The sequence below is a fragment of the Muscardinus avellanarius genome, assembly GCF_963383645.1.
Source record: "Muscardinus avellanarius genome assembly, chromosome: 12".
Lineage (NCBI taxonomy): Eukaryota > Metazoa > Chordata > Mammalia > Rodentia > Gliridae > Muscardinus > Muscardinus avellanarius.
In genome coordinates, this window is record NC_137798.1 from 77,007,150 (window position 1) to 77,020,701 (window position 13,552).

General features: G+C 45.6%; 1 protein-coding gene across 1 annotated transcript in view; it reads left to right on the forward strand.

Moving 5' to 3' along the window:
• Positions 1–13,552, forward strand: part of RGS6 (regulator of G protein signaling 6) — a gene marked incomplete at both ends in the record, with an annotated part of 626,537 nt that overhangs the window by 513,187 nt on the left and 99,798 nt on the right. Inside the window, one exon of the mRNA XM_080707173.1 lies at positions 13,220–13,270. Within this exon, the coding sequence (XP_080563299.1) occupies positions 13,220–13,270 (51 nt within the window). The remainder of the gene's footprint in view (positions 1–13,219; positions 13,271–13,552) is intronic.

The window sequence follows — 13,552 nt, forward strand, 5'->3', positions numbered from 1 at the left end:
ATCTGTGATCCTGCTGTCTCATCCTTCCAGGTGCTGGGATTACAAGCATGCACCACCATGACCAATATTTGAATCTTAAATGTCCCCCAAAGGCTAACATGCTAAAGACTCAGCCTATGGCATTATGAGGAGGTGGATCCTAATGGGAGGAAGTTAGGTGATTGGAGGTGTGCCTTTTAGGAAAATAGTAAGATCATAGTCTCTCTCTCTCTCTCTCTCTCTCTCTCTATATATATATATATATATATATATATATATATATATATCTCCACCATGTACTCCTGATGTTAGTTTGGACATAAAATGTCTGGTAGAAAAGTCTACATGTTGGCAATGCAGAAATGTTCAGAGGTGAAATCATTGAATCAGGGCTCTAACCTCATCAGTGGAAAAATCCACTGATGGATGAATCATTTGAATGGACTAGGTGGTGACTGGGGCGTGACTAGAGGACTTAGCTCACTAGGGGTGCAACCTTGAGGACTTTATCCATCTTGGCCACTTTCTGTCTCCTCTGCTTCCTGGCTGCCATGACCTAAACAGCTCACCCCCTCTATGCCCTGCCACCATGGTGTTTCTGCCTTGGAGCCAGACAACCGTGGACTAAATCTCTGAAACTGTGAGCCAAATAAAACTTTCATCCTCTAAACTGTTCTTGTCAGATATTTTGGTCACAGTAACCAAAAAAAAAAAAAAAAATCTAAGACACAAACCATTATATGCTGTCTCACCAGAGGCCCCAAAACAACAGAGCCAACTGACTGTGGACTGACACCTCAGAAGCTATGAACCAAAATAAATCTATTCTCCAGGTTGTTTATCTTAGGTACTTTGTCATAGCAATGGAAAGCTGACTGATACAGAGGGTAAGTAGGTGCCGGGGACCATGTTAAGTGTCTTTACCTACCTTTCAACATCTTGGCCTTCAGATAATAGCATCTGAGGTAGATGCCATGACAGGCACATTTTGCAAATGGGTAACCAGAGCTCAGAGTGCAACATCAATAAAATGTTTGCCCAAGAACCTGCAGGATTCCTCGGTATGCTTGGAACTGGACTCACTTGTACACCTTGCTGTGCATCCTCTTTAGTTCCCAAGCTGGTGGCAGACTCCAATATGCTTGCGGACTTGAGCCTCAGAGTGCTGCAGAAGTATTATCAGCCATGGTGTTCTAACAGTGTGGCTGGGCAGATCAGACTCCTGATGAGCCACTGCCGCCCACAGCCTGACGTCTAGGATGCTCATGGCTCTCCTCTCCTGCTCCCCTCAGAAAAGCCTTTGCCTCCCCAGCCTGATTTAAATATATGTTCATGAACCACATTTTAGATTCATATCTGCACAGGTGAGGTGACTGTTTGACACCACTGGATACAGTGGCAGCTCCAGCCACCAGGTCCCCTCCAGGTCTCCCAGGAACACTCAGTGGCCCTGAGAATATTCATGATGCATTCTGATGGGGGCGCCTGCACACCTGGCATTAGGTCACTTCTCCCCCAAAGCAGCTTTGCTTACTTATTTTTCATTTCTGCCGTTTAGGAGAAGGCGGACATCAGTGGCAACCGCTCTCAGGGAGCAGAAGCCACACCCACAGTGGCCACGAGACTCCATTTCCCTACGTGGAGGCCTAATCAGTGTAGCCATAGCCGGTCTTCCCTTTAATAAGCTGATTGTTGAGCTAAATCCTGCATGCTCTCCACTTCGCCCTGGACGATTTTGATTGACAAAACTAATCTTTCCTCCACCCCCACGTCTGCCTCTGCCCGCATCCTCTTGCAAATCATGTACTCAGCTGCTGACAATTAGATATAAGTCTCGGGATTCGGGCACAGGAGGGTTATGAGGTTATGAATCAATCGTGGGGGCTCGGGTGAGATAACAAACCAGGGGAGCCCGTCTCAGACACCTCGCCACGGCCCTCAGAGCCTCCGGGTTGATTTATGAGTTGGTAATAACCTCTCCTGGTCTCCTGCCCCTATTATTTTTCATAATGCACAAGGAAGCTTTAAATTTCAGAGAATGGGGAGGCAGAGTCTGAGCGGGGAGGGTGGACTGGGGGAGAATGCCTGCCTGCCAGGGTGTCCCCATAGCTCATTGTCTTTCCTGCTGTGTGAGCAGGGGGTGGCTGAGGGGCATAGCTGTCCATACTCATGGAGGCCAGCAGGCAGGTTTGTAGGACCCCAGGGAGGTGGCCCTGGTACACCCTGGTCAGGACTGCATATGGCTGTGGCGAGAGGTCTGGCTGCCTGAACTCGTAATTGGTGTGCCTAGATTTAATTCCTTTGACCTGTTTAAAACCAAGTTGGAATGACTCAGAGGCCTTCCTGTTATGAGAGGAAAATCACGCATTGGGCCAAAGTGAGAGTGAGAAGAATTTAACTACAGTCTAGAGGCAAGTGGGTGGAAGGGAAGGGGACAGGCCAGAGAGGTGGGGCCAGTCCTCCAGCCCAGAGGCAGAGGGGATGGCTGAGCTTTCCTTCTTGACCTTTACCTTCACTGTCCCCTTCCGGGTGCCAGCCAGTGTTTACTAAGGACAGGGAGAAGGCTTTGAATTGCTACCTGATATTTCTAAAAGAATTGATTTGTTGGGATTTCTTTTTATAAGAAAAAGTGTGATTTTATTTATTTATTTATTTATTTATTTATTTATTTATTTATTTATTTTTCAGTACTGGGGATAGAACCCGGGGCATTTTGCCTCTGAGCTACACTCCCAGCCCTAGTTTTTATTCTTTATTTTGAAATAGGGTCTCACTAAGTGGCAGAAGGCCTCAATAAGTAGCTGAGGCTGGCCATGAACCTGTAATCCTCCTGTCTCAGTTTCCTGAGTACTAGGATTACAAGCATGTGCCACCACACCCAGTGTGGTTTTATTTTTTAAAAAAGAAAAGATGTGACTTTTTAAACTTTCTATTGGTGCATTGTAGTCATATATCTTAATGCAGTAAAAGATGGTAGAGGCACACATGTACACATCACTCGTGTAGCGCTTCCCCAGTTCCCACTCCACTCCCTCCCTCCGCACTCCTTCCCATGGTTGGCTTCGTGATTAATTTCGATATGTTTGTTAATAAGATAAAACTTGATCTATGGGTCTTTTCATTTAAAACAGTGTTTGTAAAATACCCACCCAAGGTCTGATGTTGCTTTGTTTTTTATAGTCCCCCAAAAAGGAGGAAAAAATTATAACAAATATGTACATATGAGTGAATTGTATTATATCATGTATATTTGAGTACAACTATTGATGAATAAGCATTTATTAAGCCCCAGCTCTGTGCCGGATGTTTGGCCTATGCCGGGGATCGAACAGTCTACTGCAGTCCTCAGAGCTATTTTTCAGTGGGTGTTAGGAATTAAATCATGCCCTCTTCAAAATTCATACATTGAACTTCCATTCCCCAGAGCCTCTGAATATGGCTGTATTTGGGAATACAGTCATTGCAGATATAATTAGTTACAATGAGGTAGTTAAGGTGGGCCTTAATCCAACATGACTGGCATCCTTATCAAAAGAGAAAATTTAAGGGATGCCATCTAAAGACGGAGGCAGAAATCGGAGTGATGTTTCTCTAGGCCAAGAGCACCACATTGTGCCCAAGGAGCATCAGAAGCCAGGGGAGAGGCATGGACAAACTGTGTTGAAAGGAATCAGTGCTGCTGGCTTGTTGGTTGCAGACTTCCTGCCTCCCCAGCTCGAGAAAGTAAACTTCTGTTGCCTGAGCCACTCAGTTTGTGGCACTTTGCTATGGCAATCCTAGCAACTGAACCGCACTGGGGTAAGGCACCTGCTTGGCGCTCTGCCCTCGCAGCCTCCATGACAGGTCCCATCATACCATCCCCTTTTCCTGTGACAAAATGAAGGCACACCGCAGGTGAGTGGCTTGTGGACAAACAGGCCGTCTCAGCAAAACCAGGAGCCAGGGGCTGTGAAGAGGGTTCTGTGTACCTGATCCTGTTTAATTCTGTAAGCAGGTGTAGGTGTTTCCCCCAGTTGACATATGCATTGGACGGATGTCAGTGTAGGGACCCTCCCAGGGCCCTGCTTTGTTAAGTGAAACACCATGAGTCACTCCCAGGTCTGTTGATTATGACTTTATAATTGCTCTGTAGTCTTGCTTCATCTGCGTGGTAAGCAAGGCTAAAATTTGTCATGGCTTTCCTTGGAAAAATCCAAGCCCTCTTCAAAATTCATATATTGAACTTCCATTCCCCAGAGCTGACCAAACAATACTGGTCAAAAATGGTACCAAGCTTTTCTATACACTGTTTTTTCCTTCCTTCTTTCCTTTCCTCCTTCCCTCCTTCCTTCCTGCCAGTGATCAGTTATGCCCATTCTCCAAAACTCAGTTTAACATTCCTCTCCTCTTCAGTTAAACTTTCTTCGCTGGCTGGTTGTTGCCTGTTTATTGTTTTCTCTTTCTTAAAACTAAAGCATAAGAGAAAGGTACAAAACTATAAAGACTGCCCTTCTTACAATATCCTTCCTTTCAAAATGGATGGAACAAGAGGATATATGCCAAGTGAGATCCATCAATCGGAGAAACTCAAGGGTCACATGGTTCTCTCCTATGCAGAAGCTAGAGAGAAAATAGGAAACCCAGGGGACCTCGTAAGTGAGAAGAAAGACTAGCAGGGCAGTGAAAGGGGATTAGGAGCAGGGGGTAGGGAGGGGAAAAGGAGGGTTGAGGAAGGAAACTGTTCAAATAATGCTTTGTCCGTGTATGAAGGTATCACTACCAATCTCATTAAATGTACAGAGAGGGAAGGGAGTGGGGGATGTGGAAGGAAATACACCAAGGGATGTGAGTCTGTGTGAATGTGTGACTGATAAAAGTCTTTAATTTTTTAAAATAACCTCTAAAATTAAAATAACAATCTTTGTTTCATCTGCAAAATGTAAATAATAACAATCTATTTACATTGCAAAATTATTATAGTAAGATCATTCCAAAGCCTGGGATACAGAAAGTACTCAAGAAATTATTAGTTCAATAGCTAGTGAGAGTAGTAATTATTATTGTCACTAAATTAATGCCTTCATGTCGGAAAAATAATCGGACACAGAATATCTGTTTTACAAACATTTTTCCCATATCCTACTTGGAAAGTTATTGAGAGCTAAGATAGAATGGTGGAGAAAAAAATAATACTTGTCATGAGAATGCCTAGATTCCAACCCTGACTCTAGTAGGTATGAGGCCTTGGGCCTCTCTGGGCCCAATTTTTAAGTGGCTATAATAATGATCGTATCGGCATAATTATTATTAACATGTGATAATGAGGTCAAATGCTTATCTCTGGCATGATACACACTGGGCACTCTGAAAATGTCCCTTCCTTTCCTAAGCATTGATCTGCACAGGGCACCCATGTGGTGGGCAAGTGGCACAAAGCTGCCCCATTCCCTGGGGGGCGGGGGCGCTGCAGAGACCTTGGCAGATAATGTGAAAATCCACAGGCAGATGGAGTCATGACCTTGACTGAGGAGCAGGGTGAGCTCACTCACAGCAGAAGCCGTCATCTCTTTCCTTGGGCTACAGAAACATTTTACTCAGAGGAAATGGTGAGGATTGGTAATTAACTCATCAATTGTTTCAGTTGTCAGTATAATGATATATAACCTACCAGGTTTTCCGGCAACTTGAAGTTTGCAGATGATTACAATCGGTCTTTTGTCAACTTTGCGTAATCTGATTTGGGCTCATATTGATCCAGTCCTTTGGGAAGAATGGAGAAGAGTTTCATTCACACCAGTATCTTTTTGGTTTCTGACTTATGCGTGGGAAGAAGCTTTCCCTGTGAAATGCCATGTCTTTGGAGGAGCCTAAACCATCTGAAACAAAACTCAGATTTTTTTTTTTTTTTTTTTTTTTTTTTTTTTTTTTTTGCGGGTCTGGGGATGGAACCCAGGGGCATTTGACCTCAGAGCTGCACTCCTTGCCCTACTTTTTTTATTCTTTATTTTGAAAAGGGGTCTCACTAAGTTGTGGAGGGCCTCAGTAAGTAGCTGAGGCTATCTGCAAACTGCAATTCTCTGGTCTCAGCCTCCCGCATGCTGGGATTACAAGCATGCGCCACCACACCTGGCTAAAACCCAGAATTTTATAATAAGGTTCTCCCCTAAACCATAAACACAACCTCCTTAAGTATCAGAAGACCTTGCCAGATTGTTTTTATTGGTCTAGAGTCAATATGTAGAAACTCACCAGGAGGAAATCACTGAGTCTTACTCTATCCGAGTAAGTAAGTTAACAGTCACGAGGAATGGTTGCAGGTTGTCAGTCATGGTCTAAGGTTGGGTGAATAGCCCCATTAGTCTACAGGAGTCTACTGGGACAGCAGATAGCCAGAGAAAGGGGCCAGCTCAAGGCCCATGATCCTGCATCATGATGGAGCCTCCCTCTGCTCACCCCTTAGGAACAACACAGCGTGGAGGATCTGCCTCATTATTCTCTGACTTTTTCCCAGAAAGCACAAAACATCCTAGGCCTGCGTAGCGAGGCCAGTCAAAGTCCCCACACTCTCTCCACTTTGCTTGCAGAGGTCAGTCTTTCCCTCTCTACTCTTTAAAATGAAAAGTATTTTTCTTAGCAGACATATTACATGAATGTTCTATGAACTTCAAATAACACAGAAATGAAAAAAAGCTGAAATTTTCCATCATTTGATGTCTCCCCTGACCTAAAATACCTAAGGTTTAATAATTTAAATATACTTCCAGAGCTTTTATTCTTCTGTTTCTGTATATAGCTATAATTACATAATTAGTAGAATATACATATTTTTCTGTTATAAAAATATAATTTTACAGTATATAATGTTTTTAATATATTTCCACTCAATATAATAGATGTTCAAGAAATATTTATTGCATGAATGAGCCATAATTTTTCAGTTCCCTGTTAGAGGATTTTTAGGTTGTTTATAGCCATTTAGTAAACATGATTATTTATAAGCAATTGGACTGAAATACATACATAGAACACATACAAAAACACAATGCATAACTGTGTATAATAAATATATACTTAAGTATACTAATAAAAATGCAGGTGCAGTAAGTAGAGAGGTGGTTTGGGTGTTCTCTACGGTAGTTCATGGATATCCCTGGAATATGTTACTAAATTAGCCTCTAAAATATAACTTTCAGATATGTGTTTTAGGATCACTGGGAATAAAGGATGGTTCTTCTATATGCTATATGATGTAACCCATCATTATGGTGTTATATTGTCGTTAAGAGCTCATCAAGGCAGTCTAAGATAAGATCCAAAAATCCAACTGTCCTAACAAAAGTCAACAATTAATTTTAGATTGAACAAAAAAAATCCGCTTCAAATTCCTTTTAGAACAAGAAGCAAAGTATGATTGGCGGTTGGTGTGGGGTGAGGTTGTGGAAATGTAGAAGAAAGGGAAGAGCAAAAAGAAAAGGAAAAATGCTTTCTCCTACTGGTTATTTGAACTCTTCTTACCTAATTTTATGATGTGGTCATTTTAAGTCTTTGAACACGCATAACATCATAACAGGTTTACCTCTCTTACTTGTTCCTGGGGCTAAACGCACACTGGCTCACCTCCTGCCACAAGTCTAGAGGTTGGCCACCCCTCTGGACCAGGTCAATAGAAGCCCAAAATACTCCATACCTGTAAGAGGGAGAATGTCCACCTGTCCCTAGGCATTGTCCACCAGACAGTGCCCACAGCACACAAGAATGGCAGTGGGATGGATGTCCCTGCAGGCTGAATGGCCCTGGACAGTCCTGAAAAGTAGCTCGGCTCGTGCCTGGCCCTAATGAGTCACCCAGTCCTCAGATGAGACAGTGCCTGTCATGGTGGCTACACCAGGGACAATAAGTCTAATTCTGTGGTCCCCACTTGCAAGGGAGGAAATAGGATTTTGTGACTTTCCCTTCTCTACCAAAAAAAAAAAAGTGCTTAAATGTGATCCTGTAGCTCTGTGAAAGCAGACTGGAGCCTGGTGGACTGGGGAGAACCATTAGGCCAGAGACCAAGCGTATAACTCGGAAAGCGGGTAGACACCCAGACAATGGTGCCGGAGGCCGGGGTTAGGGCAGAGGGGGAGCGGATATGATACCAAGGAAGGAGTTTCAATGTGAATGAATTCTAATTAGTGACATGGATATTAATGATGACAGTAATTAACAGGGGAAAGGAAGGGCTGTCATTGTCCCAGGGTGAGTAATCAATCTTGGCAGGTGATAAATAATGGTTCGGGCAAGCTCAGCAGAAAGATAATCTGCTGGCCCCAGGGAGCGCTGGAGGGATGCTGGAAACCTCGCAGTTTCTAGGCAACCCACAAAAAGAACTATTTTTCTTTTGAGGAAAAAACAGGTTAGAGTCTCTCCCCCAACCCCGGCTTGGGATTACAGTCCTTGTTTGATTTCTGCTTTGTTCTTCATTTCCTCGGACAAATGTTGAACTTGTGCAATTTGGAGGAAATGAACACACACACACACACACACACACACACACACACACACACACACACTTTGTGTCAAAGAATGTGAATGAATAGGAGTGGTCTTGACCCAAGGTTCAGCCCATAGCCACTCAGAAGCGAGAGTGGGGAGCAGCTTAGAAGTCTGGCTTATGCAGGGATGTCGTCATAAGGCCGTGTAGATGGGGGCTGAACCTAGGGGAGTCCCAGAGGAGCAGGATGAAGCCTCCACAGCCCCGCTGTGCACAGTTGCTGGAAAGCCAGCAATGTTTCTTCTGACCACCAGTCAAACTTTGGAGAAATTTTGTCTCTGGAATGAGGGCAATGCTCATTCAACTCCTCTGCTGGACCTCCAGGGGACCAGCTGGGAGCCCAGCCCAGGAAAGCCACGGCAGGCCCTCCCCCTGCACCAAGGCCTAGACCCATGGCAGAACTCAGACATCTGGAAATGTCACCCCTTCCAGCCTGTTTTCTATCAAACAGTCTGTCCTGAGGTGACAAAGCACCCTTCAACAGTCTGTTCACTGTCAAGTGAGATCTTTAGGTGACAAATGGTTACAGGCCCAAAGTCTGTCTGCTTGCCACCCAACAGGCCAACTAGGTTGAGAGACCAGGCGTTAAGGCCAGGAAGGAGACTTTATTTGGGAAGCCAGCTGACAGAGAAGCTGGGGGACCCTTGTCCAAATCTACCTTGCCAGGAAGCTGAGTTAGGAGCAGCTTATAGAGGCAGATGATGAGTGTTCACAGACTGGTGGCCACCTTCTTGCAGTGGGTGAAGACTTTGAGTTCCTGGCCAGATGATGAACATCTGACCTTTGTGTGCGTGTAAAGGTTTCTAGGGATTAAACCCAGGGGTGTGCTACCTCTGAGCTATACTCCCAGGCCTTTTTAATTTCTTTATTTTTTACTTTAAAATAGCATCTCACTAAGTTATCACACACTGACCATAAATATGTGATCCTCCTCAGACTCCTAAGGACTGGATTATAATTCTTTTTTTTATTTTTTATTTTATTTTATTTTATTTTTGTGGTGGTACTAGGGATTGAACCTAGGGGCATTCTACGTCTGAGCTACACCCCAGTGCTATTTTTAGTTTTTATTTGGAATCAGGGTCTCACTAAATTAATGAGGCTATGATCCTTCCGTCTCAGCCTTCCAAGTACTGGGATTACAGATGTGCACCATCATGCCTGGCTTATATCTATCCTAATCACTAGCCACAAAATGCTATTCAGTTCTGCATCTCTTTAGAAAAGCAGTGATTAGACCCGGAAGGACCCTGTGGTCCGGGCCCCTGGCCCCAACCCTGGGCGGGTGGACAGGCGCTGGCGGGGCACCCCTAGGCGACCCCCTTTCCACCCGGAAGAACCCTGTGGTCCGGGCCCTTGGCCCCGACCCTGGGCGGGTGGGCAGGCACTGGCGGGGCAACCCTAGGCGACCCCCTCTCCACCCGGAAGGACCCTGTGGTCCGGGCCCCTGGCCCCGACCCTGGGCGGGTGGGCAGATGTTGGTGGGGCACCCCTAGGTGAACCCCTTCCACCTGGAAGGACCCTGTAAAAAAGGAAAAGAAAAAGGAAAAAGGAAAATATTGGAGAGGGGTCAAGGAGGTGGCGGATGCCAGGATACTGGAGATGCAGACAAAACTTATCCAAATGAACTGGAATTATTGGAAAAATTCCCCGATAAGGAGGACTGCTTCTTCTCTACATTGTTCAGAATCTTGGACATCACCTGTAAGGAGAGAGACTTTAGCGGAGACCAAAGAGAAAGGCGGTGCTGAAAGTGGTCTCCGCGTTGGCGGTAGAGACTTGTATTCAGGAGAAGCAGAAATCAGAGCCTACCAACTTTATTTTTTATTTTTTATTTTTTGGAGAAATTACACCAGAGATTGAATGCTACCGTCGTGCATGCTTAGGAAGACTGGACAACATTCAGAGTGGAAAAAGAGCTTGGGAAAGATTTGAAATGGTGGAGGCACTGGCAATGGCAGTGGCCAGTACTCAGGGGAGGCAGAGATCTGATGCATTACACCTGGAACCTTTGACGTAATGACCCCAGAGGCAGAATGCTACCACCACACACCCTCAAGAACGTGGGACAAATAGTTGGGCAAAGAGGGTGCTTGGATTAGAGCCTGACAAGGGGTGAGGCCAGCGACGGACACAGCAAAGCTGGGATCGGAGCCTGCCGTGAGGCAAGGCTGGTGCTGGGGCCTCCGAGGCCAGGATCAGAGCCTGCTGAGGGGTTAGGCCAGTACCAGGGCCAATGGCCGGCATCGGAGCCAGCTGTGGGGCAAGGCCGGTGCTGGGGCCGCCGAGGCCAGGATCAGAGCCTGCCAAGGGGTTAGGCCGGTGCCAGGGCCAAGGACCGGCATCGGAGCCAGCCGTGAGGCAAGGCTGGTGCTGGGGCCTCCGAGACTGGGATCAGAGCCTGCCGAGGGGTTAGGCCGGTGCCGGGGCCAACAGCCAGCATCAAAGCCTTCCGTGAGGCAAGGCCGTTAATGAGGCCTCAAATGCTGGGATCGGAGCCTACCGAGGGGTTAGGTTGGTGCTGGGGCCTCCGAGGCCAGGATCAGAGCCTGCTGAGCGGTTAGACCAGTGCCGGGGCCACTGGCCAGCATCGGAGCCTTCCGTGAGGCAAGGCCGCTATTGAGGCCTCTGAGGCCGGGATCGGAGCCTGCCGAGGGGTTAAGCCGGTGCTGGGGCAAGCGAGGCCGGTATCAGAGCCTGCCGTGAGGCAAGGCCGGTGCTGGGGCCTCCGAGGCCGGGATCGGAGCCAGCTGAGGGGTTAGGCCAGTGTCGGGGCCAGCGAGGCCAGAACCGGGGCCTCCCATGAGGCAAGGCCGCTGCTTGAGCCAGCGAGGTCTGATCAGTCCACCTGGTAGCCAGGCCACAACTGGGGCCATCAAGAGTGGGATCGGTATTTGCAATGCAGCATGCACAGAGAAATATCACAGAAAATTAAAACCAGATGCTTCCCCTAATCAGCAATAACTAGGAGAAAACGGGCAACAGGAAGTGGTCGAGCTATAGAAAGGGCCCTATAGTGAAGCAATTAAGGTGACCAATCAGAGGGTATGGAATAGGGGAGGATGGAGCCTCTTTAAAAAGCAGGAGGTACATAAACATATGTATCAAAGTTAATCACCAAACAAGCATGGGATCGAGGGAGGGGGAGGGAATGGGATGGGAACTGGATGAGGGCTAAGTGGATGATGTGTGCTTGTATATCCTCTCTAGTCTTGTATTCCAATGTGATGTATGATTACAATGCACCAATAAAAATAATTTTTTTTAAAAAGCAGTGATTATTTCTGTTAAACCGATTAGTTTGCCTGTGTGCAGTTCCCGACATATTACACAATGGGCAGGCCAGAGGGGTTAATGCTCAGCTTCAGAAGTTACACTCATCAGACATTCAGGACCTGTCAAAATATTGGGTTCTTCCCCTGCTCTGTGAGCTGTGCTGCTCTTCAGACATGGGTTATAAGTGCCACAATCCTGGAGGGAGGCAAACAAAAGGCAACCCATTTAGGGGACCAGGACCATAAGGGTGAGAGGCTCTGGGTCATATCATGCAAGATAATCACTGCAGGATCCAGGCAGGTTTCACCTGGAGTAAAACACTGGATGTCTATGGGAGGGACTGTCCACATACCTGAGTGACTGTTCTCACAGAGTGATTGGGTCTGGGTTTAAGTTTGTTTTTTCTCTCACCAGAGAGCAAAACTAAGGCCAAAGAGAGAAAGTAAGAGAGGAACAACTCTCCATTCAGAAAAGTCAAGGCCCATTTAGCTGGAACAAGCTGGCTAGTGAGAAATTTATGAGTTTCCAGGTACCAAGTTTTTCTAAATGCAGGTTATGGCATCCATTATCCAGGGCACTATGAAGGGGATCATGAATTGGCTAGGGCTGGAGTAGATAAGCCTTAAAAGTCCCGGCTGCTTCAAGATTTTATAGTAATTAAGATAACACTAACTGTCATAATAAATGAGCAAATTTCAGGGGATTACCAAATGAGAGCCTAAAATGGGTATTGATTTTCACTGTTAGAACCATGGCTCCTTCTGTATCGTGGCTCTGCCCTCTATCAGGATCTCAGAGTACTCTCCATCCAGTGGCTGGGGAAGGGGAGGAAAGGGTGTGGAGATTTGGAGTACTACCTAGGAGTTTTATGGTCCAGGTATAAAAGTGGCATGTTATTTTTATTTACATTCCATTGGTGAAACTTGGTCCACATCCAACTTCAGGGGAATCTGGAAATATGATTTAGCTGAGGCCCAGTGGTAGAAGAAAAGCATTGTTGAACACATAGTTTTCACCCCAGACACAGGGGTACATTGGTTCAGGATGGGCTCATGCCATAAGAGATAAATATTGCCAGAACCTCTCAGGTCACCAGTGTTGATCAGCCCTTGTCATCAAAGGTAAGGAGCTAACAAGTCTTCCTTGTTCGATAGAGTTACCTCTCCTGTCTTTAAGAAGTCATTGAAATCTTTATTCCCAGGAAGTCCCCTATAATTTCTTCCTAGAAATGTGGATATAACCGGAGTCATCAGAAGGGAATTTTAAAAAATAATATAACTATGAAAATGTTCCAATGGATAAAAATGGTTAAGGATAAAAATGTGTCAGAATAGTGCACCTCTCATGCTTCGTGCTGATTTGAATTGGGATTCGCTTAGGGGACACATGTTTCTTCTGCCACATGGCTAATAACCCGTGAGGTCTTCAGTTGAAACTACTTTGTCATTTCAGGTACTGACATTGTGCAGTGGCTTATGAAGAACCTCTCCATTGAGGACCCAGGTACTTGATCTTTGACCCCTGGTATCAATACACATCCTAACCAACTTGCAAACTGGGTTCTCCTACTGTCCTGAGGACCAGGCTTATCAATATGTGAATTCCAAGGTGTGAAATCACTCTATTTACAAATAAAATTAATTTGTTTCCTCCACTGACTATCTATCTTTAAATTTAAGTCAACCTTTGAGGAAATGAGCAAATCTTGAGAATTCCAAAGAGCTCAATACAATAGCGTGTGAAATGAGACGGATTCTTGTTAGCCACGGCAATTAAAGATAAGTT